Source organism: Chrysemys picta, chromosome 7 (genome assembly GCF_011386835.1).
Source record: "Chrysemys picta bellii isolate R12L10 chromosome 7, ASM1138683v2, whole genome shotgun sequence".
Taxonomy (NCBI): domain Eukaryota; kingdom Metazoa; phylum Chordata; order Testudines; family Emydidae; genus Chrysemys; species Chrysemys picta.
The window spans coordinates 95663823-95686320 of record NC_088797.1 but is presented as its reverse complement, the minus strand read 5'-3'; the positions used below and the strand labels follow the sequence as shown (position 1 = coordinate 95686320).

Sequence of the window (22498 nt, the reverse complement as noted above, 5' to 3'; positions counted from 1 at the left end):
ATCACCCATAAGGGAAGCTCAAGGTTAAATTTACTTGTTCCCTGTCCCTTTATGGATGGACGGTCTGCTGAGGAGGTCAAAGGGGTTAGCTCTGGTTGAGCAGCAGAGTTGTGCACACTCTGAAAGGACTGAGTAGCAATGATGCTTGTGCAAACTGTATTTGGTGGTGGGTTTTTTTAAATATTAAGTTTAATACAACTCCCATTTTAAAAAACTGTGCCTGGTCTGGGAGAGTAACAGTACCTGGGGCCCAGATGAGCGTCCCTATGAAGGGAGTTTGGGCCTGTGATTCTGCCGAGAGGTGGGTCTGCTTTCTATCCTGGTCTGTCTGCCATGTCTCAAACTCCCAACTGCACTGACAGAGAGATGCACTGTGGAGCAAAGTTCCAATGTGTCGAAGAGCCACCTTGAGTGGTCTGTCCCCCAGGGTCTGCCACCCTCTGCTCAGCAGAACTGTGGTGCTTCCACTAAATACAGGCCCTTCTGTGCTCAGATAGGGTTACCATATGTCCGGATTTTCCTGGACATGTCCAGCTTTTTGGGTCTCAAATCCCCGTCTGGGAGGAAATCCCAAAAAGCCGGACATGTCTGGGAAAATAGGGAGGGAGGGGTCGTGGGTCTTGGGTCCCGGCCGGGGCTGCTGGGGCCGGTGGTGCTCGGCCGGGGGCCAGGGCCGCTGGGGCCGGCGGGGGCCGCTGGGGCCAGGGCGGGCCGGAGCCGCTTGGCTGGAACCAGGGCCGGCGCCCCAGGGCCCGAGCCGAGCCAGGCGGGAGATGCCGGGGCCAGAGCCTCTTGGCCTGGGCCGCTCGGCCGCTGAAGGGAGCCGCTCGGCCGCTGAAGGGAGCCGCTCGGCCGGGGGTCCGGACTGGGCCATGCCGCGCCGCACCCCGCCCCAGCCCCAGCCCCAGCTTACCTGCTGCCTCCCTGTTTCGGGCTTCCCGCGAACATTTGATTCGCGGGAAGCAGCGGAGGGGAGAGGAGCAGGTGGGCGGAGCGTTCAGGGGAGGGGGCAGAGTTGGGGCGGGGACTTTGGATAAGGGGCGGGGGCGGGGCGGAGCTGGGGCGGGGGCGGGCCCCATGGAGTGTCTTCCTTTTTTTAAATTAAAATATAGTAACCCTAGCTCAGAGCGGGTGCTGGTGGTCACAGCCCAAGCAGAGGATTGTGCTTCAGCACTTTCCCTTTCTAAATTCATATCCTACATCTGTCCCACCCTCAGAACTGAGACAGAGAATGTTTTCACATTCCTCAATGCTGGAATTCCACACTTCCTTCTAGTTAGGGAGGGGAGAGTTATGGGGTGGGGCGAGTGCTGTCCTGTAGTCTCCCCTATATTGCCATATTGCAGGGAGGCCTCCCATGTGCTTTCTCTCATATAGAATGGAGAGAATATACTTCTCCTATGGCTTTGTGAAGTAGTGACAGGAGCAAGCTGGTTTGATTGAAAAGGTGTGGAAGGCTATAGAAGAAGCAATTCAGGGCCCAGATGTACCTTTGCTAGATATGGGCAGTGCTGTAGCAGGGTCTAATCTAAGAGAGGCAGAACAGAACATCCTTGTGACTTTTCCAGCTCCTTGTAGTGTACTAGGTGCCTTCAGTAGGGGCCTGAACTGCTCTCCCCCAATCCAGTTTCCTCTGGCCTGAAGCAGGAGCGCCGCCAGCTTTTCTGTCGCCCTAGGTGGCAGAAGGTCCCGCCCCGAAATGCCGCCCCCCACAGAGGTGGCGGAAGGTCCCGCCACTGAAATACTGCCACGGTCGCCGCCCCCCAAATTGTAGCACCCTAGGAGACCGCCTAGGTCGCCTAACAGGTTGCGCCCGGCCCTGGCCTGAAGGTATGTCTGCAGAGACAAAATAATTGTCTGAACCCATCTTGTGTCTTTGCTACCCTTGAAGTAGCAGCTCAGAGTTGCTCCCAGATCAAGTTAGGAAGCTTGCAGGCCTGGAGAAATCAAGTCACTTGCCATTCATCTCCCTCCACCCCTCACTTAGACATTCCCCACACCCTTGCCTAAAATAAAATACAGAAAGCACATGTCAACATACCAATAGACAACCCTTTTCAAACTTTAATGCATTACAAAAGAATGAATATTTTTTCAGGTTAACCCAGCACCAGTTTTGCCTCCATTATGAAATTGCAAACGAAAAATGAAGGAGCTTTTACAAACTTTTCTAAAATTAAACACAAATTGCATTTTAAAATATTTTCCCTGCTTTTCACAAGTTGAATAAAAAGAGAAAGTTATTTTTCTTTGTGTTTGTAGTCACAGAAATATTTCTCCTATCCGAAGTGGATGTCATACATAACTGGATGTGAGGTAGTTCCAAAGTTACATCTAGGCTTTCTTTCCTCCTCCCCTCCCCCTAGTGTTGCTATGACAATCACAAGAGATATTTTTTAAAAATAGCTTGGATGAAAACCCAATACCATCTCACTGCCAATGAAATCTCATCTCAGAGAAAAAAATAGCTATTCAGAAAGTTTACTAGGAAGTAGATTTGTGCATGTAAGTGTTGACATCAATAAATTAAAAGAAACAAGAGTTTAGATATTTGTGTCTAAAAAAAACCAAAACCCCAACAACTTGTGTATCTAAGAATATAAAAGAAATACAATGTTCCTGGTTTCACTAAGAGAGAGGAAAACATCAGAGTGTACCAGCCTAAGAGTTAAACTCATTGCTCTTTCCAAACTCCCTCATCCTTTTAAACATAATATCCCTCTAATTCCCCTTGCCTAGTTTCCTGACTTCTAGGCTGCATAACAGTTATATGATTCTAATTGAGGTAGAAATATTGGTTATAGGTCTGAAGATGTCACATGCCAGAACCTCAGCTGCTGGAAATTGGTATAGCTCCATTAGCTGCCCTAAATGTATAGTGAAAAAGTTCAGTTGAAGAGGTGCTCTGCAGACGGTACAGCAAGAGTACAGGAAAACAGTCTTGTTGACTTGTACTAAGGACTGACAAGTGTAACTGTAGGCAAAAATTTCTTCCCACTCTCTATGGACAGCATAACTTCTGCTGTTTGCTTCGCCTTATCAGTTTGGTTACTTTGATTGCTCCGTGTGAATTAGCCAGTTTCATTGTGTTGCAAGAATGGTACATAAGAAAACCCAAGAGCTGAAATGAATTTAAATCCTGAGTTTCAGACATAATACACAATGTTTTTACCATCATGATTAAAAAAAACCCACCCCCTAGCCAACCTTCGAGTCCCTAGAGAGCTCTCTTTAAAATCCCATAGTAAGTGATGCAACCACTGACTCATTTCTATTTTAGGTTCTGACAACAGAGGATGGTGTTGTTCAGAGCAAACACCTGTCAGACTATGAGACATCAACATCTCTTTTATAACAATTGGTCACAACAAATGAGATTTACAGACAGCTTCATCATTAGTTTAATAATTTGCTATACGTACATTTTTTAGTTTAAAATATCTTTCCATTTGTAATTTTGAATGGCACAGGCTTTTATTCTTAGTGAGCCAATACGATTCCCAATAGCAGCCTTTTACACAACTATATACATGCAGCACTAAATGTGTTTTAACAGCTATTAAGAAAATATATAGAACATGTCGTGACGTTGCACTCTATATGATTTTATGAAAATATGCTAATGTGTGAATATAATGTAACTGGAATATGCTTCATGCAAAAGGTATCATTACAAAGCTTATAATCTACTGAGTGTGTTCTTCCTATTTGTATCAATGTATCATTCTTGTATTTGAAACTAGAAATATGAAATATAACTCTGAGGGCCTATTGTAATTATGAAAAATGTGGGCCAGTAATGGTGGTTTGGAATCTTGATGGCTCCCATTAACCAGGACAATTGTCTGTAGATGGCTCTGTTTTACTTGCAAGTCTTCCTGTATACGTGTGAGCATTGTATATTGTAGGTAAAGTTTATTTTTTTCCATGGGCGTATGTATTACACATTCACACACACAAAGAAATAAACAAACACTTATCTACATTTACTCACTTGATAGGTCACTAATCCAGGATGAATGAACCACTTATGGCTTACTGTTCCTAGTTGTGCATCTGTGTGTATGTAATCATTAAATCATGATTTGTTCATTCATGCTGGGTTAGTGCCCTATTAAGCAAGTAATGACTTTTCAGTAACTGATTTTTCATACGTATTTAGTAGTAGCAGATTGACAGTGACAGCCATGCACAATGGCATTCTAAAGTGCATGTGGCGACCTCTTAGAAGTCAAGGGCAGAGCAAAGGTATTTAAAATGTAATATAGTTAAGCAGAGTGATGACAGCATCAAAAACGTGATGGTAAACTTCACAGGATGTGGAAATATCTTCTACAGTCTATGCAAAAAAAGTTTTCCATACAGTCTGTTTAGTCCTTTTGAACAAAAGCAACCTCCACCCCAAATAAATCTTCTACAATAGGCAACCAACTTCTTGAGTGGTAGTAGGGAATCAGGTATGTAATAGAGATATTTCTACAGCATATACAGTTTATTACCCTTTACGTTTTTTAATCACAATCTTACATTTTGCAGACCTTTGCTTTGCCCTTAACCTTTAGCAGGTTGCCATATACGCTTTAGAATTCCATGGCACACGTGTACCACTGACTATCTACTATTATTACCTTAACAGAGATATGACAAATACAGTTGTTGAAAGGTTAGTACTCAGTTACTATTCTAGCAGGAGAGAACAAGCTAATGGGTAATTATGCTACTCCTTCTTCTTCCACTATCAGCGGATTGTGCTCAGAATTTGGGCTAGATTCTCAGCTGGTGTAAAGTAGTGTAGGACTGTTGAAATCAACAGACCTACACTAATTTACATCAGGCAAGGGTCTAGCCTCAATCCTTTAGCACTAATTCAATTAAAATTTTACTCTCAGTCAACCTAAGTTTCTACGTGTCACCCTTTACTGCTATCGGACCACCTTCAACATTAGAATCATAGAAATGGAAGGGCCCTCAAGAGGTCTTCTAATCAAGTTCCCTGCACTCATGGCAGGACTAAGTATTATCTAGACCATCCCTGACAGGTGTTTGTCTAACCTGCTCTTAAAAATCTCCAATGATGGAGATTCCACAACCTCCTGAGGCAATTTATTCCACTGCTTAACCACCCTAACAGTTAGGTAGTTCTTCCTAATGTCCAACCTAAACCTCCCTTGCTGCAATTTAAGCCCATTGCTTCTTTATAAATGAAGTAATCAGGGACTGGACTTCTACAATTAATTACTGCATGATTTATTTTTTGTGGTGTTACTGTGGGAAGAATGGGCCAGAAAAGTGAGTTTTGCATCTTCTCTGAAAGCAGGGGGATCTGTGGGAACAGGGCCGGCTCTACTGTTTTTGCCGCCCCAAGCAGCGCGTCGAATTGCCACTGCGGACAGCGGGGGCAGTCTGTGTGCCGTTAGGTCAGCACACGCCTTTCCGTGGCGGCGGCAATTCGCGGCAGCTTCTGTCTTCAGCCGGAAGACAGAAGCTGCCGAATTGCCCCCACGGGCAGCTGAACATAGAAGCTGCCGCCAAATTGCCGCCACCCGCAGAAACATGTGTGCCACCCTAACAGCACACAGACTGCCCCTGCCGTCCGCGGCAGCAATTCGGCGCGCTGCTTGGAGCAGCAAAAACACATGGACTGCTGCCCCTTGCAGATTGCCGCCCCAAGCACCTGCTTGGAATGCTGGTGCCTGGAGCCGGCCCTGTGCGGGAAAGCTAATCTGCATTTCAGATTTGTGAACTAGTTGCTGAGAAAACTCCATCTCCTTTTAATTTCTTTTAATGTAGGATTTTGCTGGCATTCTTTCATGTATGAAACACCCCCTGCCTTTTTTAAAAAGTAAAATAAAAAAAATTAAAAACAAAAAAAGGATCAAGCTTCAACTAAAGCAGTAACAGTGAGTTTGCATCTTCTTACATAATTTTTAAACTGTTCTGCCAAACACTCTTGTATTTTCCTTCCCATATCAGTCCTGTGGCTATAACCTGCATCCATTGAATCAGAGGTGGTCCAAGTAGCTGTAAGTGGGAAGGGAGCTGTTCATAAGACACTTTCTCTAACAAGACATGGCCACATTATGACCACGTTTACATGGCACTACAGCGACACAGCTACGGCACTGTAGCTATACTGTTTTAGCACTGTAGTGCACATACTTCCTTCAGTGGCGGAAGGAAGTTTCTGTTGATGTAGGTAATCCCCCTTCCCAAGCAGAAGTAGCTACATAGACTGAAGCATTCTTCCATCGACCTAACTGCGTCCACATCCTGCTTATATCACGGTGTAACCAAAACCAGAGTTTAGGCTGGCATAGCTATAGTGCTTAGGTTTTGTTTTTCATATCCCTGAGTGATGTAGCTATGTCAATCTAAATTTTAAACCTATGAAACAGTTGGAGAGCCCCTGTTATGGCCCATTTACAACAAGGCAAAGCCAAGCCAGAGTTAGTTGCTGTTCTAGATAATGTACACCAGGAACACAAAAGTGTTTTCTAGTTAAAATGCAATATAGAACACAACTATTGTGGAGTGATGTACTAGGAGGTATTAGTGTTTGGGAAGGGAGATGCAGAAAGGCTCTCTAGCTAGCCAAACACTATTTTAGTTCTGGGGCTCACCCTCCCATGTCTCACATTGTTTGAGTAGTAAAGGAACCACCTGATGTTCAGATTCATTTCAGGGAAAGGGAGGGCAGAGGGTAGGTATGATGGGGGTTAGTAGACATGTTTAGAAATACTCAAAGTTACTGATGGATAGATCAGGGGAGGACAGGGACCTTGAAAGGTCAGTGACCTTGGAAGGTCAGTATTATGAATGCAGTTTTACCCAACAGCCTAGCCACTCAGGTCCTGATCTAGCAAAGCACTTAAGCCCATGCTCAACTTTAAGCACCTGAGTAGTCCAACTTGTGACTTACTTGCTTAAAGTTAAGCATGGGCTTTTCTGGATTGAGGACCTAGGCATTTGAAAGTGCCAAACCAGATTTCTCCTTGTATTTGAAATTTGAAGGTTAACAGATCTTCCTTTTGTAAAGACACAGGGCCAAATCCTCTGCTGATGTTAATTAGTATAGCCCCACTGTAGTCAATACATCTGTGCTGGCTTTCGACAGCCGAGGAGCTTGTGCACTTTTTTGTAATAATCTGAAAAGTTGCTTCTGCCCATAACTTGCTCCCCATTTAATATGCATCAGCCAAGTCCACTTACTAAGTGGATCATTTTTACACCCATATTCCCTGAGATTCTAAAGGAGAATATTGCTTAAGAAAGCAGCAATTATTTTACTTTTTTGAAGAGTAACAGGTCATAAGTTATCATTCTCTTTATAATCGGTGACAACTTCAAGGGAAAATGCAAAGCTGGCTGTTTATGTCATCTTACACTGACTAACTTAACATGTCATAGGCCCTTTTAGCACCAGAGACATCATTCTGGCTTAGTAATCCCTTTAGAGAATTCCTTCCAACAAATATAGAAGGGTGTCCTCAGGAGAAGAAAAATCTTTTCCTCTAAAATTGTTTACAGTCCAGGAATAGACCATAATGAAAAGAATGGCTTCACAAAAACCTAAGGGGCTGTCAGTCCACTTATCAGAAAAATATTACTACAAGTGCTACAGATGGGTCACTTACCCTTTCCGGTAACTCCTAGTGGCCTGAAAGTCGGGGGGGGGGGGGGGGGAGGGGGAAGCAATATCAACAGACAGCTGTCCTAGTGGGCACTGGATAGACAGAATGACTAGCATTGCTGAGCTATTTAGTCATTGCCAATGGAATGATGAGCTCATGTTGCATAATGAGTCACATATTCACTGTGGTTAGACTGTAAGCCTAACCCCCTCCCTCAGAACACCCCCACCCTATCCTGACCCCGACACTAGGTCTGGCTAGTTAACACATGTGGAATGAGAATGCACCTACCTCTGAGTTGGCAGCGTTAGGGATGTACTTGGATTCCCAGGTTGGAAGATTATCTCACTCAGTCTAAGTTCTCCCAAAGATATATAAGCTAAGCTATCGTGGTGAGTCTCAGCAGAGCTGACCTGAGCACTAGGGGATTTCAGTCATAAAGGAATACAACTTACAACCATTGGCAAACATGATGATGCTGAAAGTAGAGGAGCTGGTAGGTATAAACTTCTTTTCATTCACGATTATTGTTATTTCAGGATTTTTATTGTAACTAATCAGTGGGAATCTTTATTATTACAGGTACTTAAAGGACAACTATCACTATAATATTCTGGTACATAATTATATCTATTATACCACATTATGCTGGGAGGAACTTGTTTTAATTATTCCTTGAGTGTTGAGTTCACCATGTAATATAACAAAGTAGTTGACTGGGTTTTGTACTGGAAGATGACTCACCAGAAGGAATGGTGTAGCCTGGCATTCGTTGTATACTTTTTACTTTGCTTTTAAGCTTAGTTGCTGTATTTATATGCAAATCACATATTTAAAAGGTGCGCACTCAGTAAAAGGAGAAAGAGGTCTAGATGTTAATTAGTGCTCAACCAGAGGTACACGTACCACTGGGGGTAGGCAGAGGTCTTCCAGGGGCTACATTAACTCATCTAGTTATTTGCCTACTTTGACAACAAGCTACATAAAAAGCACTAGCGAAGTCAGTACAAACTAAAATTTCATACAATGACTTGTTTATACTGTTCGATATACTATACACTGAAGTGTAAGAACAATATTTATATTCCAATTGATTTATTTTATAATTATCTGGTAAAGATGAGGAAGTAAGCAATTTTTCAGTAATCGTGTGCTGTGACACATTTTTATGTCTGATTTTGTAAGCAAGTAGTTTAAGTGAGGTGTAACTTGGGGGTACGCAAGACAAATCAGACTCATGAATGGGGAATGGTAGTCTGGAAAAGTTGAGAGTCACTGGTCTAGATCACATAAGCAAGATTGTTTCCTTTGTACTTCTAATGTAATGTTGAGAATCACTAACAAAAATTCCTATAAACTGTTTTTCATGGCTTAAGGAGTTTTTTGAAAGATAGGCTGAACACTACAAACTAACAAACTTGATTTGACCAATAAACTGAGCAAACACGACAAATGTAGAGGAACATTGGAATGTTGTTAGGAAACTCCTTTTCCTCCCTGAGGAATGCTTTTAAGATGGAACTGCTGTATAGCATAGTTAGTAAACACTGGAGTTAAATTCTTTGGTAAGGTCCCTCCAATTTCTGCACTGCTAAATTCTCCAACAAACCAAATTGTGTGACAGTTTTTGATTGAAATAAATCCCAAACAGCACCATGCAATCATCCAAGGTTAACACACACACTTTGAAGGTACTTTAGCAATCATAGGAAACATTTTCAAGGACTGTTCTCATTTGTATTGTGTGCATAGGCTACCTAAAGCTACCATTATCCAGCAACATTGACGTCAATGGGAACTTTACCATTGACTTCAGTGGGTGAGGAGCAGGCTCTTAGCCTATGTATCAAACCTGTTTTAATTCTATTGTATGTGTCTGAATTAGACTGCAAGTTCCCGGAGACTAGCATATCTTCAGCTATGTCTGCACACTGCAGCATGCAGACTGTGCTTGTGAGTAATAAGGAATGATTTTGCACTGACAGGAAGTTGATCAGGTGGCTTTAATGTATCTTTCCACCTTGAGCTTCTATGACTTTCTGATGAATGTTACACAGGATAGAAATGAATGGGAAAACAGAAAGAGATGTTGGCTTTGTAGTCAGACACTGGCTGCAGTAGTACTACTGTTATCATAGCAGCAACCAAGACCCAGCCAGTCAGAAAGGGGATTCAGAACTTCATAATCCACGCTAGCTGGTACAGTGCTTGATCCAACACCCACCAACATCAATGGGAGTATCTTCATTGATTTCTATAGATGTTGGATCAGGCCATTAATGAAACTGCAGCAACTATTGTCATAAAGCCAATCCTGTTGCAGAGCGTGAGTAAGCACTGTGCTCCGACTGTCACACACACACAGTCTAGGGACAGCTAGAACACTTACACATATGTTTTTTTAACCACTGCAGTTGGCTTCTAGCTACTAAGTGTTCCCAGTAGGTGGGTGCTTAAGACATGGTGCTGCAATCACAAAACATTGTGTTCCCTTTTACAGGTGACAGGGAAGAAGAGTGACAATAAAGAGACTGGAGATTTCCTTCCTGAGGACTTCAAAAATGGAGAGTACGAAACTGCTGTAAGATTAGAGAAACAAGAAGACCTGAAAACACTCCCTGAACACTCCCTGACCCGAGGAAACCTGACCCATGAAAAGGAGAAAAAGCTACAGGCAGAGGTAAGTGCTTTGGTTTTGTGTTCATTTTTATCATCATGTGGCTGCTGTACTGATGTAGCCCTAAAATGCCACATGGTTTTGTTCTAACTAAAATAAATTTATGATGAGCTTAAGAAGTAAAACTTTTGCAGCTCACTACCCAGTGAGAAGGACAGAGGACCTCATCCAAAGTCCACTGAAGTCCAAAGAAAGGATCCTATGGACTTCAATGGACTTTGTATCAGGCCAGTAATGCTGTCAAGCTGCTTCTAAAGCTCTCTTTATTTGTAATTTCTAACTGAAGAACTAGGAATCTTTTCTGTCCAGAAGGTACCTGTGGCCAGCTGTAGAGTATGTTAAGGAGTGGCATATATGGCAAAAGCTCTCCCATTCATAAACATAACTATTGTCACCATCAGCTAGACAGGCCTTACTCCCCAAGCTGGCACACTCACACCATTCACCTGCCAAGTGTTAATAGCAAAGTTCTGTACCTTGGCCCCCTGTTACTAAGGGCGTTCCTTTCCAGAATGCCCTGCCGTGTGCTTACTAGCCAGTGGGAGTCTTTCCACTGACTCAACGGGGCTTTGGAGGAGGCCCTTATTACAGAGCATATCCAAAACAGGGGAAGGTGAAGCTACTTGATTAAAATCCCCCTTAAAAATAGACATGAAGTGTCTGCTCACCTAGTCATTTTACATTTTTAGTTATTTAGGGCCAGATTCTACCCCCTTTACTCTCCTCGTGTAGCACTGTAACAGGGCATGCTCTGGCCTCACCCTCAGATACCCCAGGAACCGCTCAGACTCTTTACTGAGTAGCAACTTTGCATAATTGATTTACATTCCCATTCCCCAACACCAATATAGTCCCATTCAGCAACATTACATACAGTGCATCCTTACCTTTACGGCTTCACCCCTTTCCTGCAAGGCCTGGGAAGTACAGAGATCACCCTTTCTTAAGATCATTAGGTTCAGATAGTCCTGCTTACTCCTTCTGTGGCCCCAGTACTATCTTCCTATAACCTTAGTCTATCAGCAGAGAGGTATAACTGGATCATCCAGCCTCCCAACCTGATCGGCTAATTAGCTTACACCTTCCCAATCAGCCTTCTCAAGGCAGCTGGCTGATGCCTACGTGATCAGAGGGCTGGCTCACCTGCTAGCTTCCAGCCCTGTCACAAGCACCGGCCTCCGTTGCGTAGTCCTACTGAAGTCAAGAGAACTATACAATGGGGTAAGAGTGGCAGAATCTGGCTCTTGAACACTTAGTTTTTTAGTCATTAGGGGCCAAATTCATACTTGTAAGCAGGTGTAACTATAGTGACTTCAGAACAGCTGCACCTTTTTACACCAGATCTGAATTAGGCCGTAAGCATTTACTGGCACCCCCTTTTAAGGACAGCAATGACATTTTTTAGTAGATTTCTGCAGTGTAACAATACTGAGTGAAACTACAGGTCAGTATGAACCCTGAGTTCATTTAAAGGTGTCTTTTCCTTAAGTTAAAGCCATCAGCTACACAATAATGCGGAAGAAAAACTGTGGGCCACATCCCGAAAGGTTCTGGGGACATGGAGCTGGTATTTGAAGTCAATAGGAGTTATAGGTACTCAACATCGCTCACTATTTGGCCATAAAATTCCATGGGAAATGATACAATATGCAGAAACAGGGGAATTTTATGCTACATAGAGAAAAAACAAAAGGCCAAGTTCTTTCTTCATAGCTTGTGCAAATCTACTGAGTAGGGAATGCTGTATGGGTTCTTAGGGCAGAAATTAGTCAAGCAGAACAGGGATCAAGGAAACACAGAGGCAAAAATTACTCGTAGATACTTTTGCTACCCATAGTATCAGTACAACTATCACAATTCACAGGTTTCATAGATTTTAAGGTCAGAAGGGACCATTATGATCATCTGTCTGATTTATATTACACAAGTTGTAGTATGTCACCCAGTGATTACTGTATCTACCACAACAAGTTGTGGTTGAAAGGTAGAGCCCTGCAAATCTGTGTATATCTACTTTATATCAGCAAATTGCAGATGGATACGGATCCAAATTTTATATCTAGAGCCCTGCAAATCAGAGGACATCTGCTTTATATTTGAGGACCATGTTCCCGGATCGGATGTGGATAGAAATTTTGTATTTGCGCAGGGCTCTAGTGAAAGGGTGTAACTTTTAGAAAGATTCAATTTAACTTAAAGGCTACAAGTGATGGAGTATTAACCAGATCCTTTAATTACCTATTCCAGTGGTTAATTATCCCATGCAGTTGAACATTGACATCTTATTTCCAGTTTGAATTTAGTTGATTGACAGTGTAAACTGCATTGCTGTGCTGAAAGGAGTTTGCATTCCCTCTGGACTCAGTCTTATCATTTGCTTGTTTCATTCAGATCAAGAAGAAAAAGCTAGAGGAGAGACCAAAACTTGAAAACTTGCAAGATCTTGAAAAAATTATTCAGCTGAAGAAAAGGAAAAAATGCACAAAAGTGAAAGTACCCGTTTTAAAGGAACCTGAACCAGAAGTTATTGTAAGTTCTATTGTTAGAAAGTGCATTCTTTTATGAAAGACTTGATGGGATTTCTGGAACAGTGTACAGCTGCAACACACGTTTATATTCTGTACATTTGTCTCCATCAGACAGGACCAGTGGATGTACCTACATTTTTAAAAGCTGCACTGGAGAATAAATTGCCAGTAATTGAAAAATACCTGTCAGACAAAGGGGATCCAGATGCTTGTGATAAGGTACAACCTTTATTCTTATTACTTTAGAAAGATAGCAGCAAAAGAGATCACGGGGTGTAGTTAAGCAAAATTCCAATTTCAATTACATTTTGTAGCCTCTCTTACCCTTTGGCAGCATAAAGGAAAGAGCATTAACTACAGGAAACTACAACGTATTAAGTTTGCTTGCTTTAAAGGGACCCCCGGGAACAAACACAGTATATTTTACGTAGGAAAGTCTGTATATTTATTGGAAGCATGATGGCAATCAGGAAACCCTGATTTCCTTTGGCAAGAGGCCTTTCAATGCTGCAGGATTCCATGACAATGAGCTACAATACAGAAGCCTTTCTGCACAGTTACGAAAACCGGATTCTTTCATTCTTAAAAAGCACAGCTTTGTTTGGATATCCGACTCTGCCACATTCCAAGCTAGGAAGGAACTGTCTGATTCCTTACACCATACCCTGCTTTAAAGTGCATTTGCAACATAGTATAATATGGACGTGGGAATTCAAGAGGTTCAGAAGGTTTTTAATTTGAATGCCACATTGCAGACATTACTCATGCCCTTTAAAATGTGCTGGGTAGGCAGCTGTCATCTAGGAGGTTGCTATTAAAATTTAGCAGATTTAAGGTCTCAAAAGCATACATACTCAGAAATGAATCAGCATAAAATGTGTGTTTGCTATCATCCCAGGGTACAAGAAGGAAAAGGATTTCACAGATCTCTGTGCCACACACAGTATTTGATTTATCCCTGTTTTAATTGACAGTATCAACGCACTGCATTGCACAGAGCATGCTCAGAAGGCCATCTGACGCTGGTGGAAAAGTTAGTGGAAGCTGGAGCCCAACTTGAGTTCCAAGATATGGTATATACATCTGTTTAAGTTTCTTTGTAAAACCGGCTGACCCATACAAGAGACAGAATTACAGGGTCCATCACAAGTGATTAGAGCAGCTTGTAAGAGTGTACCCCGAAAACAGGACTATTGAGAAGGGAGTATAAGGAAAGGGTGTCTGCCCCTCTTCCTGCAACCTCCCCAAATGGGCTGCTGGAAGATGCGAGGATGAGAAACAGACTGCCCAGCATATCTTCTGTTGCTTATTCACAACAGAGCCTGACCAAAGCTTAAAGAAGAGTAGCACACTTGGGGTCAGGACAATACTCCAGGCCTGTCACCTCTACAAAGTGGTAGAGATGCCATAGCCTCATCAACTGATCGCAGGTGCACAATACAACCCCAATGCCTGGGCTGGGATTTCAGCCTGGAGCAGAAGAGAGCACGCTGCTCTTCTGGAATGCTAGTGGAGTAAGCAACATTTGCTGCTGCTTCTGCACGTCTCCCCTCCTGACTATTTGCATCATTGTTACACGGCAGGGCTCAGAGAAGCCTCACTTAACTCTCCAGTGACTGGAGTTGTAGAGGGATGGAGGAACAAGAAGGATTCCCAAGGGGCAGGAGGAAACCTGGGGAGTAGATGGTGAGAGGGACCCCCTCCCCATCTGCAGAACAGCTTGGAAAAGATAATGGTTCTTTACACTGAGCTTTGTTTTTCTTATGTTTTGGAGTCCAAAAGGCATCAAAACAGAGTAAAAAAATATTGCTAGACATCAAAAACCGAACACCAGACTTGGCTAGAATGTTCATACTTGGCTGCCCACAGTTAGGTTTCTAAACCCATAGCAGGCACCCAAATATAAGTAGCTTGATTTTTAAAAGTGCTGATCACTCATTGCTTCCATTGAGTTCAATGAAATTTGTGGATGCTGGACACTTTTGAAAGGGCAGATCATTTAAAATTAGGGGGGGCTCCGTATAGGCAGCCAGGTTTGAAAATTTTGGACCTCTTGTTTTAAATTACTGTGTAGAAAAATAAATCTGCACTTAATACAGGTTTAATTTAAGGCATGTGATAATCAAGTGGCCCAGACACCCTCTACTATTGCCGTGTTGCCAGATCCCACTGCCTTTAAGTACAACATGCAATGATTGTGAAGGGTGATAAATCAGCAGGACTAGAGACATTAAAGCCAATTAAGAAAAAGCTGCTAATGGCTACAGCTCAGTGTTCCCTGACTTGCAGTAATTTGATTTAGGTCAGACTGAATTAAAACCAATATTTATTCATTTTAAAATGATCACAATTGTTTAATTTGTTGGGTTTTGGTTCAATTATTTTATGGTTGTAGCTTGAATCTACTGCTCTTCACTGGGCGTGTCGTGGGGGAAGCCTGGAAGTTCTGAAATTCCTGCTCAACAAAGGAATAAACAGAAACGCCAGAGACAAGGTATGTTCTTATATGGCTTTTTAAGCTGGATATGAAAAATTGATCCTCTGTCCATTATTTTGACAGCTGTTCTCCATGTACTGGCTCTAAATCAGATTTAATTATTTTTTTGTTGGTAATTTTCCTGCTCCCTCTGATTGTTTTCTCCCTCCCATTTGCTAGTTGCTCAGTACACCTTTGCATGTAGCTGTAAGGACGGGTCAGTATGAATGTGCCGAGCACCTCATTGCCTGTGAAGCAGACCTCAATGCCAAAGACAGAGTAAGTAAATTATATATTTTACTTAACACAGAGGCTCACTCTCAATTACAATCTAGCACTGAGCTGACAATATGCCTTTATAATTCCACTTGATTGTAAAATGGCTGTGTACTTTGTTCAGCCTTGAATGATGGGTGAGCACACAGAATCTAAGCCAGTAATCAATCTTCGTTTGTTTGTTTTAGGAAGGAGACACCCCACTTCATGATGCAGTGAGGCTGAATCGTTATAAAATGATTAGACTCCTGATTATGTATGGAGCAAATCTACATATAAAGAACCGTGTAAGTAAGATTAGTACAGAATCTTCCCATCAGAATAGTTTCATAGATCTGCAGGCCAGAAGGAACCATTATGATGATCTAGTCCAGGGATCGGCAACGTTTGGCATGCGCCTTGCCAGGGTAAACCACCTGGTGGGCCGGGCCGGTTTGTTTACTTGCTACATCCATAGGTTCGGCCGATCGCAGCTCCCACTGGCTGCGGTTCGCTGCTTCCGGCCAATGGGGGCTGCCGGAAGTGGCACGGGACGAGGGATGTGCTGGCTGCAGCTTCACGCAGCCCCCATTGGCCTGAAGCGGCGAACCGCGGCCAGTGGGAGCTACGATTGGCCAAACCTACGGATGCGGGCCAAACGTTGTCAATCCCTGATCTAGTCTGACCTCCTAAATAAGATCAATTTAAAGTAGAACATATTGAAAAATGGTTTCTGTTTCATGAAAAATTTTCAGTACATTTTTGAAAAAAATCAAATTTTTATCCAACTCAGATTTAAATTTATACTCCACCTTAAATCTACCCAGGTGATCTATCTTAAAAAAAAAAAATCCAGAGATATTATTCTTTTGGAGCAATTCTTTGTTACAACCTGTTGCACTTGCACTGTATATTTATAATATTTTAAACATCACAAACTGCAGTTGACTCTTAACCCCCTAAAAAGAAAGTCAGCTGATGGCTGGTCTTGGCTATGTCTGGATGAATAATTAATTAATAACCTGACCAGCTGGACCTGTAAATTAATTGAGGGAACTCTGGCTTAAGCAGAACTTTAAAGATTAATTTCAGAAGCCCAAAAACTGACCTTTTGCATTTGGTAATTCTGACAGTAGCAGCTATGGAGTAACAGGAAGATGTCTAAAGCAACAGAGGGTTCTGTGGCACCTTTAAGACTAACAGAAGTATTGGGAGCATAAGCTTTCGTGGGTAAGAACCTCACTTCTTGCATCTGAAGAAGTGAGGTTCTTACCCACCAAAGCTTATGCTCCCAATACTTCTGTTAGTTTTAAAGGTGCCATAGGACCCTCTGTTGCTTTTTACAGATTCAGACTAACATGGCTACCCCTCTGATACTAGGAAGATGTTTGTAACCAGTTGTTAAAAATACAGCAAATTAGCTCATCCCCGCTCACGAAATCAGGACATTTTTTTCCCAAAGCCATGGCAGGCTGGAAAGTGACCTCTATTGCCGTCAATCACCAATTTTTGCAATTTGATTTTTTCCAAATTATCTGCCTTGCTGCCCAGGGACATTACTTTGCTAAGACTTCCTCAGTCCACTTTAATTAGTCCCTCTGTAACATAGTCACTAATGACCATATTCATCAGCATACGTATGAAGAATAATGAATGGACAGTAAGTGCTGAAAGCCAAAAATCTGCTCTCTTAGGCCTTGTCTACACAAGTTGTACCTGTTTAGCTTAAGGTGTGATTTTTAAAGCTGTTTAGTTAAACTGCTGCAACCCCCTATGTAGATACTTATTTCACTTTGAGTGATTTATGGTCTAGCTAACCAGATTCCTGATTATTTTGTTTTAGCTTAAATTAAACTTTGTGTAACTGAAAGCGTTAGGTATTTTAAAAGATGAAATTTAAAGTGTGCTTTATTATTGATCAGGACGTTTACTAATAGGACCTGCTCCTGCAACCACTGAAATTAATGGATAGTTGTTAGCCGCTAACTTCAAAAGAAGCAGGAATACCTCTATAGAGTGGGGCAGTGGATACCATGGTGATGAGTTTGAGCCAGAACTTAGGTGTCATCAAATATAGAAAGACCATACATTAGACATATGTGTCTAACTCACAGAACTAGAAGAGAACAGGGACATTAATTTACTTGTTTATCAACTGAAATTAAATCTGGTTCCCCTCACTCTTTTGAATAGGAAGAGAAAACCCCTATGGATCTTGTTCTTCAGTGGCAGAATGGCACCAAAGAGATATTCAACAGCCTTAAAGAGAACTCCCACAAGAACTCCCATATAAACACATTCTGAAGAGAGAAAAATTACTTGCCTAGAGAAATGTAGTTTTCTCTTCAGCAGTTTAAAGGCACCAACCAACCTCAAGAAAAATTGCACTGAACATGCTATTTTTACTGAAGAAAAAATGTGTATCCTATTGGATTATTTGTAGCTGCCTTTGTTGGAATACTCTAGAACAAAGATTCAGAAATATTTAAAGACAGTTTGTGTTAAAATTCCATTGATTTAAAGTTGCTTTATTTATTTTATTTTGTTAGTGGTTCAAATGATTATCATTGTTGATCTTTGTCAACAAGTCATGTTACCGTTGTTTTTATACAGAGCGCTACAGTTGCTACTGTGGTAACCTGAATCAGTCAGCAATATTAGCACCCTCCCCGCCCTTATCTTAGTCAGCAGTCCAGGTGTACTCCCATCAAGCCTTTCAATAGACCTAATTAGCTAACATGTCATTGTTGCCGTCTCTGTTAACTCTTAGTATTAGAGTAAGCTGGTAAAAATGAGTGGCAATATGTGGAAGACAGTAGAAAGCAATGGAAGGTTTACTAAGATGCCAAGTGGAATTAAAGGAACAGTTCAGTAATTGGACTTGTGTTGTTTAGCCATTGATAAAGAAGCCCAAGTCTAATATGAAGTAATTGTTTGGTTGCTGGGTCAAACAATGTTCTGAAGGTAAGAGGACGATAGTGAAGGAACATGCACCTCTGACAAGCTGGTATACACTGATTTAAGGAAAGAGAGATGTATATTTGTAAATGTGTACTGCTTTTTATGTACATTTTGTATTGATCTTATTTAAAATTTAATAAACTGTGTGGTTCTTTTTATCTCCGAGTGTATTCTGCCAGGTGGAGAAGTTGTATGGAGGGAGCACCATGATGCTGCCAGACAGTCTGCTTCTTTCTCTTTGTTAGCTAAATGATTAGGTGTAGTTTCTTTAGAAAATTACTCAGCTACCTGGAGCTACCAGCTCTGAAGTATTATGTTTTCATTATTAAACCCCCTTTTAGCTTCATTTGTGTGGGTTTTTTTTTTTAAAAAAAGATTAGACTGATAGTGGTCAATACCGAAGTAAAAATTCAGTTTTGAGTTGGAATAGGCATCAGCTCCTCAGCTAAGTAGTAGTTAAAGCAGAGCCAAACAGGATGGGAAGCTTGAAAAGCACCAGCCAAGGAAGTGGGGGAACTCTACTCGCCCATGTTGGGAGAGGAAGAGCAGCTCTCCCTTTGCTTCTAGTAGAGAAAGCAAAACAATATTCTCCCCTGCTCTCCCCTACTTTAATCCCTGTAGATGCACCAGGTGGGAGTTCTAGATCTTTTAATGTTAGAGTGGGCTTTTACACTGCACTTAATTAAAACCACACACCAGTGTCGCAGCCTCCCACATGAGAAACTACCACTGCCCCATTGTGTACGCCCCTCCCCCAATTCAGTCAGACTTTAGTCTGCAAACGTTAGAAATAAACCCAAATCAAGTCCTGGTGATACACTGCTGCAAATGATGGGCTATGGACAGTCATTTAAAAACTGTTAATTATATTTAGACTTTGGCAGTATGCGTGAATATTGTATTATAAAAGTGTGGTTTTGCAGCATGTGAGTGTGATTATAACCGAATAAAAGAGCACAGATGTGATCTACCCACAAATCATCAACACCTATAGAATTCTATTAGCAGCCACCTATCTGATGATGGATGAAACAGATCATCCTCTTCGGACAAGTGTTTTCCAAAGTGCCCCCTAATTAATCCAGCCCACTATATGCAAGTACTTACAAAAATCTCTGTAAATGCTGGGACTTAATAGGCTCCTCTTTGTTGAGTCATAGTAAATCCTGTCACTGCCCACCACCCACGTGTACTGCAGCTACACCACTCCTGTGCAACAGACCAGCTCAGTGTCCATGAGAGCTAGAACAGAACTTGCTGGAAATAGGCTCTGACTTTTTCTTTTGTCCACATTTATACTCGAGAAATATTTATACAGTCCAGGCAGAGGCTAGTGTGATACAAAAAGAAATCTAATTTAAAGAATTAAATGTGGTGTCTCCTACTATTCTATCAGTGCTTGGGAGGGAGGAGATAAAGAACAAATAATATAGGCTGTTAGCAAGGTTATGTCCAGGCTCGAACTGATGTTAAACAAATAGTAAGCCAGATTACCATGCTGCTTGTTCCACATTCACAAACCTCTCTCTATGCATCATTCAACAAGCAATTTCTCTCTCGCTCAAAGCAAGTACCATTCTGGCCATGGCAAGAGAAGGCAGTGCCACTCCCGTATTTAGTAGGCAGCTGCATTTGGTCTCCCCCTTTGTTTCAGCCAGAATGTCAGGACTTTGTTTATGATTCATTAAAGGACAAACTAATGTAATGATACCCAATGACTGACAACAACAGATCAAGCACAAAGTCAAAGAACATTAAGGGCAAAAATTGCATTGTACGCTCCTAAAAGTAAAAACTTCTTGTGACTAACACCGTCCATTTCTAAAAGTGTTCGTGAATTTTAAAGCAAAACTCCATCCATGGTGCTTAGTCCAATTGTTGAGTTTTACCTTCTATAAATCTACTGCAAAAGGACATGCAGTATGTTACAAGCTATAATTAGCATTTCTTCGCTTGCTTCCAGAGGTGGCCAAAGGGCTGAAATCGTCATAGTTTGACACACAGCTGGTCCATTACAGTCTCTTACCCCTCTTTCATATTAGTTCACCATCAAAAGAAAAGCCTTAATCAAGACTTGGAAGAGCCTTAAAAACGTTTTGCAGGAGGGAGTTGATTATAATCTGCAGGCAGCTGGATGATATGGAACTGGTAACAGAATAGATGCTCTTGCTGGAGAACATAGACCCTGATGCAAGTTCTATTTGTCTAAGGTTACTTTGATCGAGGTTAGGCAGCTAGCATGCTGTGACCACGGCTTATCGTATTGATCACACTCATCTAAGTGTTACCTTAGGCTCTTCTTGTCTGTCTGCTGTAACTAGCCGTTGTCTCATATTTTGATTTTAAGATCTTCTGGGCAGGGACTGTCTTTCAGTTATATCTTTGTATCATGTGTAATATAATGGGCTCAAGCCAGTAGGAGCTATTGTAATACAAATAACTGACAAGGGATTTCCTTGCAATTCAAAGATGCCAGAATCTCTGTTTCAGTAGACTATCAGAATGAAACAAAATTAGACAGGGCTATTCTGCACCATGCAACTATTTTTCTTATGCCAGTTGGGGGATTGTGGGTACTGGCTTGCAGTGGTAAGGTAAAATATCTGGAAACTTTCTAAATTTTGATGAAGAGAAGAAGTGGTGATCACGTTTTAGAAGGGCTAACAGTAAAATCATGTGACTGTATAGAAAGACATATGTAGCTGTAAAATTCATGCTGTAACATTTTTCACACTAATACTACAACCGCTACACCTTTCTAATCTTCAGCGATTGGGAGGGGTAGGGAAGAGACCACTGCTCTAACAAAAATGGCAAAATAGTCCTACATTATCCTTTTACCATCAGCAGTAAGATCGTTCTGCTGTGGTGAAATGTTATGGATTTCAATAACCTTATTCTTGCACAAACATAAAAGTGTTTTTTTTATAAAAGATTCTTAGCTGAACAAATTAAAATAACGAATCAAGACATCAAGGTGGGTAGCATGGGAGGAAAGGACTTTATGAAAGCTGAGAAGTTGGGGTTTGATCCTCATACTTCAGTCTTGGCTTTCTTGCAGACTGGGAGAACGCCTTCCTCCTCCGAAGCTCGGGGGTTTTTCTTGGTGTACACCACTCCAAAAGCAGTCTTTCTGGTTTCTGGAATTTAAAAATGAAAAAAAGCAAACTACGTTCAAAACAGATCAAGTAAAAGTGATACTAATATGTTAACTGCTTATTTCAGTCTGTTTCCATACCTGTGCCTAACAAGTACTTCTCCATCTCCCCCTCCCACAGATAATGCTGGCACAATGCAATGGATCTGAATTATGTGTTACTAACACAGTGCTTCTCAAATTTGCATTCTGTTGCCCATTTCATATGGGAGATAACCCCAGACTGCATCACTCTGCCAATCCCAAATGCCGTCTTTTCATATGGCATTGCATCCCTCTGCTCTCTATAGTAGCAGCCTGTGCATTTCACACAGCTATGGAGCAGTAAAATATGAGCATTCAAACACATTTAAAAAGGCAGCAGAGACAAAGATGCTCAAACCCAAGAATAAATAGTACATATTCAAAAGATTAATTATTTCAGTCTCCTGCGTTATGCCACAGATCTGGTTAGCGAGATGCTAACAAGGTCATTTCATCCAGCTTTGCAGAAACCTCTGGATTCCTCCTTCCCAAAGGAAAACTCCAAATTCTCAAATTTTGGAGAACAGATTCCTGTATGTTTCACACAAGGACCATTAAAAATTGCATTCCACTCACATTCACTGGGTCCCCCAGACACCCAGCTCCTCTTCTTCAGGCATAATTATCTTGACTTTTGGCATCACAAGACCCCACAGGCAATAGGGAATGGAAAAGGAAGTGGGACCACTAATTCAATCCCCAGGAGCGGCACGTCTGTTCATCTGCTCATTCTGATGCATGCAAGTGAGTTTACGACCTACCATTCCTCTATTTCTTGGGGATCCTCCT

General features: G+C 41.8%; 2 protein-coding genes across 3 annotated transcripts in view; one reads left to right on the top strand and one right to left on the bottom strand.

Annotated features, from left to right (window-relative positions):
* The first annotated feature begins 7792 nt into the window (after positions 1-7792).
* Positions 7793-18686, top strand: ANKRD1 (ankyrin repeat domain 1). The gene is made up of 9 exons (XM_005292522.4): positions 7793-8127; positions 10132-10311; positions 12700-12837; positions 12948-13055; positions 13811-13909; positions 15232-15330; positions 15493-15591; positions 15777-15875; positions 17761-18686. Exons 1-9 carry the CDS (start codon positions 8101-8103, stop codon positions 17869-17871), a joined length of 960 nt encoding a protein of 319 aa, XP_005292579.2. The 5' UTR covers positions 7793-8100; the 3' UTR covers positions 17872-18686.
* Positions 18075-22498, bottom strand: part of RPP30 (ribonuclease P/MRP subunit p30) — a 33434-nt gene continuing 29010 nt past the window's right edge. For both annotated transcript variants that reach the window (XM_005292521.5, XM_024107289.3), the window contains exon 11: positions 18075-21668. In XM_005292521.5, the coding sequence (XP_005292578.2) occupies positions 21562-21668 (107 nt within the window). In that variant the 3' untranslated portion in view covers positions 18075-21561. The remainder of the gene's footprint in view (positions 21669-22498) is intronic.

Bases quoted from the DNA above. Each gene is read 5' to 3' on its own strand.
- ANKRD1 (XM_005292522.4), top strand. From the start codon at position 8,101: ATGATGATGCTGAAAGTAGAGGAGCTG. The intron at 12,838-12,947 runs GTAAGTTCTATT...TGTCTCCATCAG, and splicing joins AACCTGAACCAGAAGTTATT to ACAGGACCAGTGGATGTACC. The intron at 15,592-15,776 runs GTAAGTAAATTA...TGTTTGTTTTAG, and splicing joins ACCTCAATGCCAAAGACAGA to GAAGGAGACACCCCACTTCA.